This window comes from Epinephelus lanceolatus, chromosome 22, assembly GCF_041903045.1.
Source record: "Epinephelus lanceolatus isolate andai-2023 chromosome 22, ASM4190304v1, whole genome shotgun sequence".
NCBI lineage: Eukaryota > Metazoa > Chordata > Actinopteri > Perciformes > Serranidae > Epinephelus > Epinephelus lanceolatus.
In genome coordinates, this window is record NC_135755.1 from 21,032,398 (window position 1) to 21,049,687 (window position 17,290).

General features: G+C 42.2%; 2 protein-coding genes across 5 annotated transcripts; one reads left to right on the top strand and one right to left on the bottom strand.

Annotated features, from left to right (window-relative positions):
* On the bottom strand, positions 1-5,914 carry LOC117246043 (Y-box-binding protein 2-A-like). 2 transcript variants are annotated; one of them, XM_078164828.1, is made up of 10 exons: positions 5,729-5,914; positions 4,647-4,710; positions 4,528-4,561; positions 4,356-4,445; positions 4,002-4,244; positions 3,668-3,756; positions 3,375-3,576; positions 2,020-2,154; positions 1,841-1,917; positions 1-644 (listed from the first exon to the last, which is right to left on the bottom strand). In XM_078164828.1, exons 1-9 carry the CDS (start codon positions 5,805-5,807, stop codon positions 1,879-1,881), a joined length of 975 nt encoding a protein of 324 aa, XP_078020954.1. In that variant the 5' UTR covers positions 5,808-5,914; the 3' UTR covers positions 1-644; positions 1,841-1,878. The 2 variants fall into 2 exon arrangements, with proteins under 2 accessions (XP_078020954.1, XP_033465583.1); XM_033609692.2 differs by having other exon boundaries at positions 1,848-1,917; positions 5,729-5,913.
* A 3,956-nt stretch (positions 5,915-9,870) lies between these two features.
* On the top strand, positions 9,871-17,285 carry LOC117246105 (eukaryotic translation initiation factor 5A-1). 3 transcript variants are annotated; one of them, XM_033609833.2, is made up of 6 exons: positions 9,871-10,262; positions 12,887-13,059; positions 13,466-13,570; positions 14,202-14,333; positions 14,490-14,562; positions 16,443-17,285. In XM_033609833.2, the coding sequence occupies exons 2-5, from the start codon at positions 12,892-12,894 to the stop codon at positions 14,550-14,552; spliced, it is 468 nt and encodes a 155-aa protein (XP_033465724.1). In that variant the 5' UTR covers positions 9,871-10,262; positions 12,887-12,891; the 3' UTR covers positions 14,553-14,562; positions 16,443-17,285. The 3 variants fall into 3 exon arrangements, with proteins under 3 accessions (XP_033465724.1, XP_033465725.1, XP_078020765.1); XM_033609834.2 differs by having other exon boundaries at positions 9,905-10,262; positions 12,890-13,059; XM_078164639.1 differs by lacking the exon at positions 16,443-17,285 and having other exon boundaries at positions 9,947-10,262; positions 12,890-13,059; positions 14,490-16,342.
* The last annotated feature ends 5 nt before the right edge of the window (positions 17,286-17,290 follow it).

Consider the following 17,290-nt stretch of genomic DNA (forward strand, 5'->3'; position numbering starts at 1 on the left):
TTTGCATATATGGATTTATTAATTAGCATTTCAACTACGGACATTGCACATAATCCCCTCCAAAGAAAAGCACACACAAATAAGTAAAACAAAAAAAAGTTTTTTTCATCAATTCATCCTCAACTGAGGAAATGAAGGGAGTAGTATGTTTTAAGAATTGATTGAGGTGGTAACAGAACTAAACTGACTCCCATAATGCACCACCAACCTCACACACCTGCTTGGTTTTCCCCTCTTCAACCAAATTAAAAAAGAAATTCAAATAAAAATCAAGGCTGGTTCCTCTATTAACTACTTGATGTTTCCCATCTAGGCAATTAAAGAAAAATAGTTTTTAAAGGGGGGTTGGAATAACTGGGCTACCAAGCAGATTGTCCATTCATTCCTATTTTTCTTCATAAAGATGTACTTCTGTAATTTCTAAATGCACCCACCAACCACCTGCATCCTCTTCCTCCCTACCTCATCCCTCTCCAAAACGTCAGTGTCTAGACAGGACAACACAAGACAAGATGAGAGGGGAGGGGAGGGGGGGACGTTGAGGGATGACAGCGAGACGGGGTGGGTTGGAGGATGGGGGGAGTGCAGGGAGGGGAGAGCAGTGCATGTGTTCTGAAATAGATCCAGTCCTCCAACCCTAGGACCTATGAAAACAAGGGCAAAAAAAAAAAGATAGATAAAAAAAAAAAACACAAGGGAGATGCAGGGATTGAGAGAGAAAGACAGCACAGAAACAAAAGACATTAACACAAAAAGACACAGCTGACCCTGGAACAAGGATTATATTAATTTAAAATCCAGTTTCATGGAGTTACAGCTTTCACTTTTCCTGCATAGAACCCCTTATAAATATCTTGCCATCTTTCCACCTTAAAGAAATACTTCACCCTCAGAAATGATCGTGATAATTTAACTATTATTGAGCCTGTGTAATGTATTAAAACGAACGAAGAATCCAAAAAATGAGAGCTTTTTATTGAAGTAAAAAGGAGGCCATGTATAACAGCAGCAATTCAAATCAGCCGTTTACAAATTCGCAAACGTGTGCAGTATAATCCAAGTCTCATTTATCCTGTCGTGTGCTCAAGTGCTTCCCAAACAGACAGCCTTTTCCGATGGGAAGCTGCAAGAAAGGTGAACCTTAGCTAAGCTCTCTTCAAAGCCAGACTCCATTGACAAAAACAGTGATTTTACGTCACTGAGCACAGGAGTTGCTGCTCTACCGCTGCCTCAGTTTATTAGCTTGTTTGTCGTATTATGTGACTTTGGGGAATCAAAACTAACTCTTGAAAACACCAAAGTAACACAGTAACAGAAACAGTCGAACTGATCAAGGCAGCAGTAGACCAGCAGCTCTCGTATTCAGCAAAGTAAAGTCACTGTTTTTGTCAATGGAGTCTGGCATTGAAGGACGCTTAGATAATTTTCACCTTTATCTCAGGTTCCCATGGGAAAGTGTTGTCTGTTTGGGAAGTAGTGAGCATATGACTGGATAATGAGACTTGGATTATACTGCACAAGTTGTCCTAGAGTTTATAAAGAGATATTTTGATATATAGTTTTGTTGTTGTTTTGTTGTTGTGGCAATTTGTCAAGAACTTTCTGTTTTTGGTTCTCCTTTCATCGGAGGCATGTTACACAAAAAAAAGTTTTCTTCACAAATTTAACATACACAAGGTGAGTAATTAATACAGCGCAGGGTGAAGTATTCCTTTAAATTCATTTGAAACGTCACCAAACAGCCGCTAATGTCCGTCATCTTGCCCTCTGTGAAAGGTAGCTAATGTGGCACAAGAAGTGCAACCCTACACCCTCATGTCTCCCACCCTGCCTGACCCACCTCTTACCAAGGGTCATGAGACTGTCCTCTCACTAGCGTCACTCTGTTGGTGCTGGGTCTGTTGTGGCAGCTGCCTGCTGTGGGGATAGAGACAGTATTTGTGTCAACACAACAAACACTGGTGATCACTGGTGAACAATAAGGGCATGAGTAAAGAAACAGAAGTCGTAACGCCTTACCTCAGGTGATTTGGGCGTTTTAGGAGAAGTTTTGGAGGGTGCCTTTGGCGATTTAGGTGTAGATTTATTAAGGTCAGCTGGTTTTGAGGTCTGAGGGGGGGTACCGGGCTCTGATACAGACTTCTCTGTATCATTCTGAAATGTGTGCAAGTGCAAAGATTGTTTAAAACGGTTACTCTCAAAAGAACAATGATGTATTTCACGATTTGGTGCAAGCTCCGGCACTGGCTTGGCAGATTTGCATGTCAGGGTGCGGACTTGTTGAACTTTAACCAGCAAATTTGAATTGGTGACCACTAGGAACACTATTGCATTGATACTTCTTTGTGAGAGTTCAAAGGGGACGACCTAATGTAAGGTTCATCAGCCAAAATTGCAAATTGCAAATGTGTGGTATACACTTTAGAAGACCACAGAGACAGTATTGATGTTTCTAGTGTAAACAAAAGAGGGCATCATTGAAGGTTAATGTTGCTATGTTTCAACCTCCTGGACCCAAACAAATTTTGAAATTGGTCCAGTGTTGAGCAAGAGTGCTGCAGCCAGTAGCAGCAAAAATGGGCTGTGATGTAATCATTAAGGGCAATTACACACCATCAATTGAGATCTACTAGAAGTGCTTGTTTTTGCCACCGACAGGCTCAGATTGTTATTTTAAGTGTTTGAAAACATTATGGAAAGGATCCAAACAGAGACACACTTTTTTGTTAAAGAGGAAGAACTTTTTTGTTTAACCAGAAACCACCCCAAAATCTCCACCACCAATTCCACCAGACTCCTTTTAAATAAATAGCGATTTTACTGTGTATAGAGGCAACATATTTTCACATTTAACAGGGTGAATAAAGGGTTTATTTCAACCAAACGAGAGCTGGGAATTGTTGGAATGGCTAAAGATTAACCATGACAGTTTTTGAGTTTCATTTTGTTCCTTTCCACTTAAAATTAAATGTGTTTTATGATGATAGAATTATTGTTTTTTTAAAGGAAGTTTGGTGGGTCTGCACAGAGTGATTTTTACGGTTAAACAAGAAGAATCTTACACTTCAACAAAAACGGTCTCTCTGTAGGGATCCTTTACATAATGGTATCAGACACAACAATCTGAGTCTTTCAGTGGCAAAAACAAGCACTTTTATTGGACGTAAACTGACGATGCATAATTGCCCCGAGTGGTTACACTGCAGCCTGTTTTGCAGCTGCAGCGTTCTTGCTAAACACTAGACCAGTTTTAAAAATTGTTGTTCCCATTCATCACTTTGACACAAAAACATGGGAAAATAGTGTCAAAGATAAAAAATACCTAAGTTATCCTTTAACATTAGTAACTCATCTCTCAAGATAATCAAGCTCACTTTCGAGGTAGAGGACTCCGAGTTCCTTTGCCTGCGTCGTCTAGATGGGCGCCGTTGTTTCTGGCCCTCAGGTGCATCTCCATTGGTCTGGGGGCCCTCAGAGGCTTCCGTCTGCTTCACCTCGCCTTGCTCCTGGCTCTCTTCTGGAGCGGCCGGCTGGTTGGCTGCAGCCTGATCAGCGGGTGGGCGAGGGCGGAACTGTCTGTAAATGCCAGGAGAAGAAATCAGCTTTGCAGTTCTGTGGCTCAGAAGCAGAAAATGAACATGAAATATAAGCAAAGTTGTCACGTCACCTGCGGTACGGGCGCCAGAATCTGCGCTGTGGAGGTCGCTGCGATTGACCGCCCTCTGCCACTCCGTTCTTTTGCTCTTCAGCCTCACCCTGACAGATCAAGCAGACAAAATGTCAAACGAGTTCCAACACATTTAAACATCATCCCATTACTCTCTTCAAACTTCATTGAGGTTTTCATATATTTAAATCTCCTAAATTACCACTATTCAGTTCTTCTTGTTCTACTGCAGATTTACTTTAATACAAAACCTGCTTTGCACTCAATGTGTTCAAATCGAAAGGGCTCTACAGGTCTACATCTCTCCTTGTACCATCCCTCTGCCTCAGCTTACATCTTGCCCCTCCTGCCGTGGTCTTCGGGGTCTACGGCGGCGCTGCTGAGGCCTCCCTCCTTCGTTGTCTCCAGATCCTTCGCCCTCAACAGCAGAGGACTGGCCATCACCTTGCTTGCCCTCGTCATCAGGCCTCGGGCTGCGGGGGAAGAACCGTCGACGGAAGCGGCGTTTGTTGGGTGCATAGCGGCTGCCTTTGACTGGAACACCACCTGGGCCGGTTACATTGGCTGCTTCTGAGCCCTGTGGGACACCAAAAAGGGGCAGGACCAGGAGGGCATTAAGTCACACCCAAGTAAACTCCTTTCCTGTGATAAATAAACAGTCCCTACAAATGGATTCCCCGATTCTCACCTTGGCGGCTTCAATCACGTCAAACTCTACGACCTCGCCATCTCCAACGCTACGGAGGAATTTCCTAGGATTGTTCTTCTTGATAGCAGTCTGAGGAGACAGATTTAACGTCAAAGAACGGCTCCATAGCAACAATTAAAACACTGATTCATGACAACGCCCTTTGACTCACCTGATGAACAAACACGTCTTCTTTGGTATCATTTCTGTGAGAAATAAAACCCAATTAGCAACCCTGGCTTATAGTTTATGATGCAAGTAATGCAAAGAGATGTGGAGGAAACACTGTACCTGTTTATGAAGCCATATCCATTCCGCACATTGAACCACTTCACTGTGCCTTGAACCAAGGTGGCTGCAACAACAGGGATCACATGGTTAAACATGGCATTTCCCATAAGATGCATCGTTATACAGCCTTTCAAAGAGCACACCGTTATCTTGCCTGTATCAATGGCAGCCTTGCTCATAAGAAATGGGAGCTCTGTGTGTCAATCATTAACAGTAAGACTTTGAAACCAGGCCTGGACTAGGTCACGAGGAGGGGAGGAGGGGAGGGTGCAAAACTACAAGGCTACATGTTTGTCATCTTTAGAATGGTCATTAAAACACACACACACACACAAAAAGCCCATCAGCCTCACGAGGACGAGGTGAGTGGCTCCCCCTGAAAATCACCTCGACACATTTAATTGGGACGTCAGCTTCTCAGTGAAATCAGTTGCACCTGTGGGAGGGCGCGCGCACGTCCGGGTTGGCGCGCGCCACATCTGATAAAGAGGAGATTTAGGTCATGTGTTCATACTGTTAACAGACACTTAAAAATCACACATAATGTGCAATAGTTTTTCTTTTTGGTGCAGAAAACACAAAGTGAGGCGTTGAATAAATGTGCGCAAATGCAAACACAACTAGGTCTGTTCTAGTGACCTATTTTAGGTTAAAATGCATATTAAATTATTATTTTTTCTGCCAGTAAAAGCACATGTATTAATATTAAATGTCACAACAGAAGTTTGACTTCATTAGTAGCCTATAAATAATTGATTCCAACAAAACCCATGCGTAAAACTCAGGACACGTGTGGCTCCAAGAAACTTAACACAAATGACTGACTGTTATGTGTCGATTTAGCTCAAATTGAAACCTTAATTGGCAAAGAAAATGAGAAAAAACAATTTTCACACGCGGAAAAAGCTTATTTTTAATGGGACAACAATGTGACTAGATGTTATGTTGCAACATAACTGTGTCCCTGACTCATCCATAAAACGCGCATGAATTCAAGTCAAATTTAGTAGTTTTAAAGGCCCTTGAAAAAGTTAACACAAACACACACACAGGTTTGTATCTCAGTCCCTTTGTACACCCACCTATGATTTTCCTCTCCGGCTGTGGCTTGTCCTCCACAGGTGCCGATGGTGGAGCGCTCTGCGCCTCGGCGTCTGTCATGCTCGCTGTCGGATTACTACACTTTCACTCCGGAGTCCCCTCCCTCCTGCTCTTCCCGAAACTTTTCTTCTTCTACTTCTTCTTCTTCTTTGAGCTTTCCCGGCAGTTGGCATCCTTACCGTCACATTACTGCCTCCCTCTGGATAAAGTCCTCCTCACTATATTAGGAACACTCTTGTTGCTGTCCCTTCATCCAGAGTCAGGGGTGTCAAACATACGGCCCGGGGGCCAGAACTGGGCCGCCAAAGGGTCCAATCCGGCCCTTTAGGTAACTGCACACCTAACAGTGATGCACATGTGAAAGCTGGGAGGTTTCAGGAGCAGTTTGAACAGTGAGCAGGTACAGAGGCTTTTCCACCCTGACGCAGACCCCCTGTCTATTTCTGTGAGCTGTAACCAGTTCCCTCAGTGGAAACAAAGCTTTTATTTAGCCTACTTTAATTTCACAGATAAGAAATTATAAATTGGGACAATAATGACAAAGACAATAATGCCTGCATAAAATAGCAAGTCTTGTGTATGATTTATCCTGGCTTCATATGAGTAGAGGAAAAGTCCACTAGCTGCCAGGCTAATTTATACAATGTAAAATACCATAGGCTTGTGCTAAAAACATTAGCATGTTGTATATGTGGATAAAATGTGTCCAGATAAAGACAAGTGTTTGTCTGTGAATGCTGTGAGTTAGAGTGACGATGATTTGTGTACTTGTGTTTGAAATTGTCTCTATTAAGCCATGTTTAATGTGTGTTTTGGGTGTGTTTTGAATCAACTAAACTTTACAGCACTTAACAGAAACACCATCGCTGACTAGTGTTTTGGAGGTGTAACTGCAGAGTGACACAGATAGATGACTGTTTTCAGAATGAAAGACAAGTTGTGATAAATACTGTATATATATGACAAGTGTAAAGAAGTATCTTTCAAGATATTACAAAGAATTAATCCAGTAAAGCTTCTGCTGGAAAGGATCAGGCTGAATATTGATTATAACTGTGATTTCTGTGGACTGGAGAAAGAACTGGATTTCTCCTTTATTTATTTTAATCTGTGTGCAAGAATGTTTTGGATTGATGTAGCAAATTTTCTTAAAAAAAAAGAAACTTAAGGTAAATGTTGAAATAATATATTTGATGTAAAGCTATATTTTAGTCAAGATAAGATTGAAACCATGTTGTATGTTATTTTTTGGAAAATTCGATATTCATAAGAAATGAATTTCAACAATATAGCAGCATCTTATCTAATGTTAAGAACAAAAGACCCAAATATGATCTTTAGTTATTCAACAGTTATATTATTGTGCATAAAACATAAACTCTGGCATTATAACGTAAGATGAGATTTAATTTCGTGAGGACGTATCCAGTAGATTGTCTTGTTTTTCTCTGTTCATTATTTTGCATCATTCAAGGGGATAAATGACAGGTGGACAGGTAGGACTGTGGAGCCTGATTTTATAACAGTGAGTGTTTTCTTTATAAAGATCCCTGCAGGTTGTGATGCTACTTAATAGGCTTATCATGCAGGAGCGTTTAAAGAGCATCTGAAACATTTTTTGTGTGTATTTGGCAGACATTTTATTGACCTTTTTATGAGTTTTTGCCAAAGAGATACCATAACCAATTGACCATGAACTTGTTGAATGGGTTCTTCTGACAAGTGTTTTTCTTGGCCAGTAGGGGGAGAGAAAGACTTGCTGCAACATGATGCATTGAGTGTGTCAGTGATGATGGTGATGCATGGAGATAGATTTCATTTCAGTATTACATATGATGAGCTAACCTATTATTAGTGAGACAAACATGTACTTGTTATGTACAAAGTAATCCTACTATTGTCATAATGCTGTGTTACACTGCAGAGTAACTAGAGACCATACTCATCAGCTTGCCCCATTTCAGCTTGCAAATGCTGTTATGCTCTAAGGGCTACATGAACCTTTGTGAAGTTTCATTTGACACTGGATTAAGATAGCAATAACTGAATTTTCATTTTGGATTTATATGCCTTTAACTGCAGCCCTGAGCACACATAGGTCATAGGACTCCAGTTTCACAGCACTAAATTTAACCCAGCAGCTCTGAGAACTGCCAAGTTCAACGAAACCATTCGCTGTGCACAGAAGCCATGCGCCTGTGGATAGAAAAAGACTGAGGGAATTACAGCCAGTGAGAGGAGCTGACGGGATGGCAGCACTGCCACTGTGGATTCAGAAAGTGCAGGGTATATTATAAGGAAAAATACTTAGATCCTGCTTACTGACTTAAACACACCCTGATGTAGCGTTGTACTTTCAGTCACTGCATCTGGGTGAGATATGTTTTACTTTACATGCAAGTAAAGGCACTAGAGTCACTATGCACCAGACATAGAGCAGCAAAACTCAGCTTGCCACTTTTATTTTGGAAAGCAAACTAATATAAATAACTTTTTTTAATCATTAGACTATATAAACCTTTAAGATATGTACGTAAAATACGTGGCTATTAACGCATACATTTGCCGTGGCGCCTACAGTGAGGGCTCCATGCGAGGTAAGTAACTCAGGAGAAGCCCAGTGGTCCATGCTGCACTAGAATGAAATGCCGCGCATGCGCAGAGCATGCCAAATTGCCGAGGTTTATTTCATGTGCATTTGGATGAGCAGCATCAAGCCGCTCTCAGTCAGCCAGGAGACGACCGGAAAAGTTTTAAATGCACCTTCAATGTAAGAGTGTGTGAGCATGTCAGTAATGGGACGGAATAAATACTGGAAAGTTTATTTCACATTTTAGTTATTGGCATGATTATAAATTGGCTGACAACACAGTATCAGTCAGGCTCTACTCTACATTCTGAATACAGTGCACACATTTCATTGAAATATAGTGTCTAATGCAATTTAGGGGACACAGGGGACATGTCTCCGTCAGTATTTACAGTAGAACATGTGTATTTTCTCCAGGTCTATCTTCTCCACAGTCCAAAGACATGCAGGTTAATTGGTGACTCTAAATTACCCGTAGGTGTGAATGTGAGTGTGAATGGTTGTCTGTCTCCACGGCACCGTACTGCTTGATGTAAACAGAGGTATAGAGACAGACAATCATTCACACCCATGGGAAATTTAGAGTCACCACTTGACCTAGCCTGCATGTGTTTGGACTGTGGGAGGAAGCTGGAGTACCCAGAGACAACCCACACTGAGACAGGGAGAACATGCAGGCTCCGCACAGAGGGGCTGTGTTCGAACTGTTGTGAGGTGACAATGCTAACCACTGCACCACCATGCTGCCTGTATGTAATCGTTCTCCCACTTTAGCACAACAGATATTTAAGAGGACTAATTTTCAATCCTGCCACCTAAAAAGAGGCAAACAATTTCTGATGCTCGTCTTTTTAAGTCACATAACAAAGGCAGGAATTTTCTGTAGTGATTATCATTGTCACTAATCTTGAAACCTATTCTGGAGCCCTTCTGTGCGGAGTTTGCATGTTCTCCCCGTGTCAGAGTGGGTTTTCTCCGGGTACTCCAGCTTCCTCCCACAGTCCAAAGACATGCAGGTTAATTGGCGACTCTAAATTGTCCGTAGGTGTGAATGCGAGCGTGATTGTCTGTCTCTATGTGTCAGCACTGTGATAGTCTGGCGACCTGTCCAGGGTGTAACCTGCCTCTCACCCGATGACAGCTGGGACGGGCTCCAGCACCTTGCGACCTCCAACAGGTCTTCAGAGATATGGTTCATGAAAAAGTCCCTCCAGAATTTCTTTAGTGTGAGAACAATGCCCGAGTGCAGCGTAACAAACCACTGACTTTGCAAGCTTACATTATGTGATGACAACCTGGTCTCCGTGACAACGGTGCAAACTCCATCCTGGGATGAAAACCATGAGATGCAGCTGAAAGTGCAGGAAAAAGCTGGTAAGTTGACCTTGAGGTTTCTTCTCCTTCTCGTTCTTCTTCCTCTTATTATTATCATGTTTTTTACAATGACTCTACAGTAACACTGTCATAAGGACTGTTGCTGATGGAGGGATTTTATTGTGACAGTATCAAGGGGAAGTGGAGTGTGTGTATTACAGTGAGGCTGTGACAGTGGTGAGGAGCTGGATGAGGGAGAGACAGAGAAGGTGGAGTGCAGGCTACAGACAGCTCTGACACAGCGGGGTCCAGGGCTCTGCTACTTCTCGGCCCGGCGGCTGACTCTAACGGTCCGTGTGCCTCTTCACGAGGTGACCCGCAACCTGGACTACAGAGCAGGGGGAGCAGAGAGGACACAGGAATGAAAGAGGAATAAAAGGAGACAGCCAAAGGGTACGAAAAAAAAGGGAGCGACGTCGCAAACGAGCCACCGAGGAGGAGACAGACCCCGGCCAGACGAGCACGGATACAGGGAGGCAAAGAGGAGGAGGAGGACTCACAAGGGAAGAACGGCTGATACACAAGAGGAGAGAAGAGCTATTATCACCAGGGTAAGTTTCTTATCAACACATCCAATGGACGGGGCGTGTTTGCGCCTGAGCAGACGAGTTATCCTATGCACATGTGTGTGTGTGAAGCCGACATATTCCCTTTAAACGCCCCCATCAAGTCACACCAACGGCTGTTTCTGCTAAAGCACGACTTGCTAGCTAACTTCTCGCATCCTAACGGCTGCCTCTGTGACATGTTAGCTAAAGCGGGAAAATACGCGCCTCTTTAATTGTTTAAACTTTAAAAATGTGGCAAGAGTTGGCTTAAATTGACATTTAAAGCGACTTGTGTTGCTTTCACACACATGCCACTGGCTCCAACTCAACACACACTGTGGTTAAACTGGCCGTAGCCATCATGAGTATTAGCTTAGTCATTACTGTACACCAGCGGGCCAGGAGTCAATCAGTGTCCGTGTCTGTGGGCGTGTTACCGGACAGGCTGGGCTTTTAAAAAATCACGGGGGCTCCTCGTTAATGTCACGACAGGCTTGAGTAGCTGTAAGGTGAACATTTTGCCTCTTTATGAGAAGGGCCGCGGCCCGAGTGCAGTCAGTCAGTGCGCATGGATGCTGCGGGGACACCGACCGTTGCACGTTACCGACGGCGGGCAGCGGCACGCTCTGCGCGCACTAGGCCGCAGCCACCCTCCGCTATCCTCCCCAACACTGCGGACAACTAACATGCCTCCATAAGGGGACACACTGCCACATTATTTTAACACTATATGTTGAGTTTCGACAAACCTTTTGTCACCAACTGTCATGTATTGTACTCGTGACAGGCAGCTCATGGTGCCACATCCCAAAAAGTTTGGTCAATGACTCACAGTTTGCCACGTACATTGATGTCTGAAAAATTGCAGCTCCTCTTCTAACCTTTCATTTGTTTTAATTTATTTTATTTTTTTTTGTACAGTAGGGCTGTGCATGGTGCTGCTAACAGGTGCCATGTTTCTGTTGCTTAATTTAGCTCTGCCTGGTGCTGAGCGTTGAATGAAAGTGTCACTTCCTCTGCACCCACATGTTTTAACTGGTGCCACCAGCCAACTCCCCATTCACTGTACATGTTGTTCTGCTGAGAGACTGACACATATTCACCATATGGAACTGAGTGACAGTGGTCCTCAACCAGAGGTCACACCCCTCCACACTGGGGTCATTGAGGGAGTCACAGCGGGTCCCTAGAAAAATGGGGAGTAGTTTATTTTAATTATTAAATTCACTAGAAGTTATACCAATGCCAGTAGGAGCCATAATAATGTGTACTCTGATCAAAGGTTTCACTTCCTCCACACTTGTCTCCATAACTGTGGCTGACTGTAACTATAGAAGTCTACTCTTAATCATTTATAATGACAAAAATCTCTCCAAATGGAGGTCCCTGAAACACATGTGTATCAATTTAGTGGTCTTTGACATGAAGAAGGTTGAGAGTCAGTCGTCTAATTTGTATAATACTTATGCTTGGATATATAAATATAGGTCCAGTGTGTGCACCACGATTAGTTGAGTCTGACCTGAAAGTAAATAGTTATATCAGCCTAAATAAATAGTGTAAGAAGATAAAATCAAATATTACAATATGTTTGACAGTATTTTCAGTGTGGCTTTGCAATCAGATTTAATACACACAGCACAGTGTATATAAAACTGTCAAGTACTGAAAGCTGGTTTTGAACATCTGATCATATTTTTATCCTTTAATCAATTATATTTATTGTTTGAAATTATAATTTTGCAACATTTAATGTTTGAGAACTTTGGCCCCTTTTGTTTCGTGAAAAAACATGTTCATAGTTATCAAAAAACGGAATGGAAAACTGTTGTTTTGGTATCAAATCCACATTAGCATCAACAAACTTCAACCATTAATCCAGTCTTAGTAAAGGCATGAAGCACTCTTTTCACTCATAACATTGCATCACGTGCACCTGGCCCTCACCTGCAAAATATCACTCATATGAAGATGTACAGACAAGGGAGAGACTCATAATGGTCAGAAGGGGACACAAAAGACCACAAAGAGAAGCAAAACGACTGAAAAAAGACACAAAATCACTTCAAATAGTCACAAAATTACCACAGAAAGACACAAAACGATTGATAAAAGACACAAAATTACTTTTAAGAGTCACAAAAGTATCACAAAAAGACAAAGCAACAGGAAAAAGACACAAAATTATACTTGAGACACAAAATTACCACAAAGGGGCACAAAACGAGTGAAAAAAGAGACAAAATCACTTTAAATACACACAAAATTAGCACAAAGAGACACAAAATGAGTGAAAAAATACACAAAATTACACCAGAGAGACACAAAACAACTGAACAAAGACAAAAAAGTTACATCAGAGAGATCCAAAATTATCATGTAGAGACAAAAAACCAAAGAGAGATGTTTAACGACTACAAAGAGATCCAAAACAACATCAAAAAAAGACAAACCACCTTAAAGTCTGTGTGTAGTGTGTAGGAGAGGTGAAGGGGCCCTTTGCATATCTGTGTCCAGGAGTCTAATGTGTCATAATCCAAAATCAATACAGTGCCTGCTATCATTTTTGCTGAATCAGTTATGAACAGGTATTTTAACGCGTACATCCTGTGTGTTGGCCTCCACAGCAGGCATGGCAGATGCAGAGCTGGACTTCCAGACAGGTGATGCCGGGGCATCCGCCACCTACCCCATGCAGTGCTCTGCTCTGCGTAAAAATGGCTTTGTTGTGCTGAAAGGCCGACCCTGCAAGATCGTTGAGATGTCCACCTCCAAGACTGGCAAGCACGGCCACGCTAAGGTCAGTAAATCTTTCTCTCTTTGATAAACATATAGTGCGTGTTTGAAACAAGTCTTACGTAAGGGTTCCTGGAGGGAAAGTGTCAGTGAATGATCACTCTGCTACCCATTTATCTCTGGAATAAACAGTTCACAGTCATTAATATTAATGCACATTAATGGACACTTCCACTCTGTGCAACAACAATAATGTGTCCCTGCTGGGTTACAGTTATAAATTATGTTTAAATGTGATACACTGACTTATTCATAGCCAAATTCCATTTTTAAAGGTAACTCAACTACCTGCTTCACACATTGGGCATTGAATATGTTTTACCTTTTTCTCTAAAGTAGACATTTTGTGTAGGAATACACCTCATTTAGAAAGCTGGTTCATCCTCTCTGTGTGTTTTCTGCTTGTGCAGGTTCACCTGGTCGGGATCGACATCTTCTCTGGAAAGAAATATGAAGACATCTGTCCCTCCACCCACAACATGGATGTCCCCAACATCAAGAGAATGGATTACCAGGTGAGAGTATATTGTTAAAATACAGTGCTACCTGAGTCTGTCCCTCACTAGCACTCAGAACAAATGCTGTACTTGCTATGCAAAAGTCCACTTGGCAGATAACTAGGGCTGCCTCCTCTTAGTCAGTAAGATATTATGAGCTGATGAGTGAGTTTTGTAATGTTCCGCCTGAGGGGAGTGAATAGTCACGTATCAGATATCACAGTAATAAACACAAATATGCTTTAATAAGCATGAGACTTGCCGAGATAATTCTACATGGCTGCTAGGGGACAGTTAACAGTTGTATGATTATTTGAGAAAGCCTTGTGATTATTAGTCATCTAAGGATTTCATTGAAAGAGAAACAAGTGGTGTAAATGTTAGAGGAACATGCTGGTAATTGTTTGAAATCACAGGGTATAAATCCTTAAATGACTGCTTGAAACACACGTGCATGAAGAGAGCATCATATGTGGGTTTAGCTTTGCCAAAACTGATCAGATCTCCACTGGCTGAACTTAGCTACTGTTTGTGCATGAATTAAACTTTATGTGCTACATTAAAAACGTATGAATCACAAGCATACCTCCACCTGTTAGTTCAGCCTGTATTCTAATCGCTCTTTTCTGTTTGTCCTGTTTCTCCCCAGCTGATTGGGATCCAAGATGGCTACCTGTCCCTGCTCCAGGACAGCGGGGAGGTGAGAGAGGACCTGAAGATTCCCGAGGGAGACCTGGGCAAAGAGATAGAGAGCAAGCACGAAGCCGGAGAGGAGATCCTGGTCAGTGCTCTCATTTCTCCTCACACTCTTTCCTACTGTTCTGAAACTTTCACGGTGATGTGATGTGGAGAGCATCACAAAACCCTGTGAACACAGTAAAGTGAATTAAGTAGGAAGACACATTTAACATAGAATCTAATCTGTGTGCACTTTCAGATCACTGTTCTAAATGCAATGGATGAAGAAGCTGCAATTGGCATCAAAGCCTTGGGTAAATAAGCCACTGCAGGTAAATACAGAGCCACAGCTGTATCGACACGCAGCTGTCCTCTCACCCCCCCCAACTACCGCCTGACCCCAGCCTGCCTGAAGAGGAGTGCGTGCGCGCGCGTGTGCGTGTGTGTGTGTGTGCTATGTAAAATTATGTATGCGTGCGTGTGTTTGGGTGTTACACCACAAGCCACAAGCATGTGCCATGCCAGTGCAAGTGCGTGTGATGTCATGTACATGTACAGTTTCCTGTTCATCATTGGACCAAGGGGAAGGCAACTCCAGTCGACGAGATCCGAGGCCGAGATTTGACGCTTAGATTTTTACCTCTGGTCAGTAGGCGGTTTGTTGATTATTAGCAAGGGGACGGGCTCCAGCTGCTCCACCCCTTCACCCCACCCTCAGCGCCATTTCACTGGAGTTGTATGATTGCATGTGAGCTACAAATTGATTGACTGATAGAAAAGATTTAATTTCTGTGCCTTCAGTTCCATTTTTGCTGACTTCTCCGGTTTAATTGGAACCTGCCATGTGAAATGACTTTTCTCTAATGCCCCCAATTCTCCAACTTGTCTCTCTTCTCCGACAGATTTAATTGGCTAAGTAGTATCACGCGAGATGATTTAACGCAAGCAACGCAACACAAGGTCTGTGAGTTTCCTGGTCGCTAAACAAGTGCTACAAATGCATCATGTGTCGAAATAGAAATTTAATTATTTCTAATAAATCATCAGTTATAGGTCTGCGTCCGAACCAGACCCCTAGGAAAGCCAATCAGCCTTGCAGCAATGTTTCTCTAGTGGTCACTCACGGTATTGCAGCCCAAAAAACATTTTCCCCATAGACCACCATTACAAAAGACACATCTTTAAAACTATTGATAGGACCCCTCGAACTACACGCAAGGGCAATTATGAATCTCTCTATTCTGAATTTTTGAGCCATGGTGGTTTCATATTTGTAAAACTACCCTGGAGACGAGAAAAGCGATTTAAAAATCTGTGATGTCATCATAATGTAAAATCCATGAGCCAAGAAATACCACTGCACATATTCAGTGGGCCACATATTCCAGAAGTAAACCCGGAAGCTAGAAAACTTTTTTTGGCGTATGTGCCAGGTGAGAAACTCCATTGGAATGAATAGGCGCCATCTTGGCATCCGATATCTAAACGAATCCATGGTCCAAACCCAGGGTCACCAAATCGCCTACTGCCTTTGGTATATAGAAACAATGACAACATAATTTAAAATTACATTATGCATATCCACTCTACTGGAAACATCCATGTTTTTCCACATTACTGCATAACATTTTTTGTGTGTATATATTTGTTTAAACTGGACATATTTCTAATTGATGAAATGTAACTAATTTGAGGAGTGTACTGACGCCTGTAAGAAGAGCTACTGTGGATTTGCCTACCCCTTCATGTACTTCCTGTCTTATGTTAACACTATTACGAGCATGTGTATCATTTATACGTAGCACTATCAAATATAAATGAAAGCTTATGGTTCATATTGTATTTTTGAGGCAAAGTTGTATGGGTTTTTGTTTTGTTTTCTGTGGGTTGCACTTCATTTTACAGCCTGATCTAGCCAGTTGCTTCCTGTAAAGAAACAGCTCGTAGCATTGTTGTAATTGTTGGGTCAAACTGTTTCATGCACTTTCTTTCCCGCACTCTTCTCTCCTGCAAACTGTGGGCTGTAGAATAAAGTGTCCAAACTGTCGGTTGTGCAATGTTCCCTCTGCAGAGGCTAGTTAAAACACTCTCATTAAAAAAGAATATTTCTCATGTGTTTATTTTTTTTTTTTTGTCTTGAACACCTTCCCCCTCTGACTTTTCTTTCCTCTTTCCTCTCATTCCTCCCCCCTCTTTGTAATTTCTGTTTCAGGGGCAAACGAGATGCACTGGACCTGGGGGAAAAAGGAGGGGATATTGCCTCGTCAATGCTATCCTCCCTCTTTTTTCTTTCTTTTTGTCTTTGTTTTTCATACTCTCTCTCTCTCCCTCACTCTGTTTTCTGACCCTCCTTTGGGTCCAATTAGAACTTTAATAAATAATTGGAAACGGTAAACAAACATTCTCTATGTACGTGCACACATCTGAGTCTGGGCGAACAGATGTAAATATAAAAAGGTCAGAGGTGTGGATGAAGGTCTCGCTAATGACTGAGTAGGGTTATGAATATTCAGTAGCTGCTCTATCAGGGAAAAGAAAGGTGGTGTCACAACGGTTTTGTTTTTTACATGTTCCCCTGTTATGCGAAGGGCTTCAACTTTACATCTGCATTTTTCTGTTGATGCTTGTTCACTGTGTGCCACAGGGTTGAGTACTAGGTTTGGTGTTTTCTGTGTGGAGATCTGAACAAGCCCCCCTGCTGTCCTCAAAGTTGCTCATTAAACAAGGTTACCAACATGGCACACCACGATTTGTTTTCTGTCTCGAGGATTTGTCAAAAGGAAACAAAACCCTGCTTCAAATTCAAACAAATTCTGTTTAAAAAAAAAGTCCTTCTTCCACTTCTTCTAAAGCCCTTTGCAGAGGTCCTCAGAGCTGGCCTTCACACTGCTCATGAGTGGGATGTAATTTGGCATCCTCCTGGATTTTTTAACGATGATTCAGGAGGCAGATAACTTGTGGCAGTTTGGTATCCTTACTTTGTGTTCATACAGCAAATCCAAACTGTGCAGAATGTCTCCATGGCCAAAAAAAATAAAAAAAATAAAGACACAAACTGTT

Excerpts from the sequence above, each read along its gene's own strand:
- LOC117246043 (XM_078164828.1), bottom strand. The coding sequence starts at position 5,807 with ATGACAGACGCCGAGGCGCAGAGCGCTCCACCATCGGCACCTGTGGAG. Across the intron at positions 4,446-4,527 it reads AAGACGTGTTTGTTCATCAG|ACTGCTATCAAGAAGAACAA; the intron begins GTGAGTCAAAGG and ends CTGTCTCCTCAG. Across the intron at positions 2,155-3,374 it reads CGGAGTCCTCTACCTCGAAA|AATGATACAGAGAAGTCTGT; the intron begins GTGAGCTTGATT and ends CACACATTTCAG.
- LOC117246105 (XM_033609833.2), top strand. The coding sequence starts at position 12,892 with ATGGCAGATGCAGAGCTGGACTTCCAGACAGGTGATGCCGGGGCATCC. Across the intron at positions 13,571-14,201 it reads TCAAGAGAATGGATTACCAG|CTGATTGGGATCCAAGATGG; the intron begins GTGAGAGTATAT and ends GTTTCTCCCCAG. Across the intron at positions 14,334-14,489 it reads AAGCCGGAGAGGAGATCCTG|ATCACTGTTCTAAATGCAAT; the intron begins GTCAGTGCTCTC and ends GTGCACTTTCAG.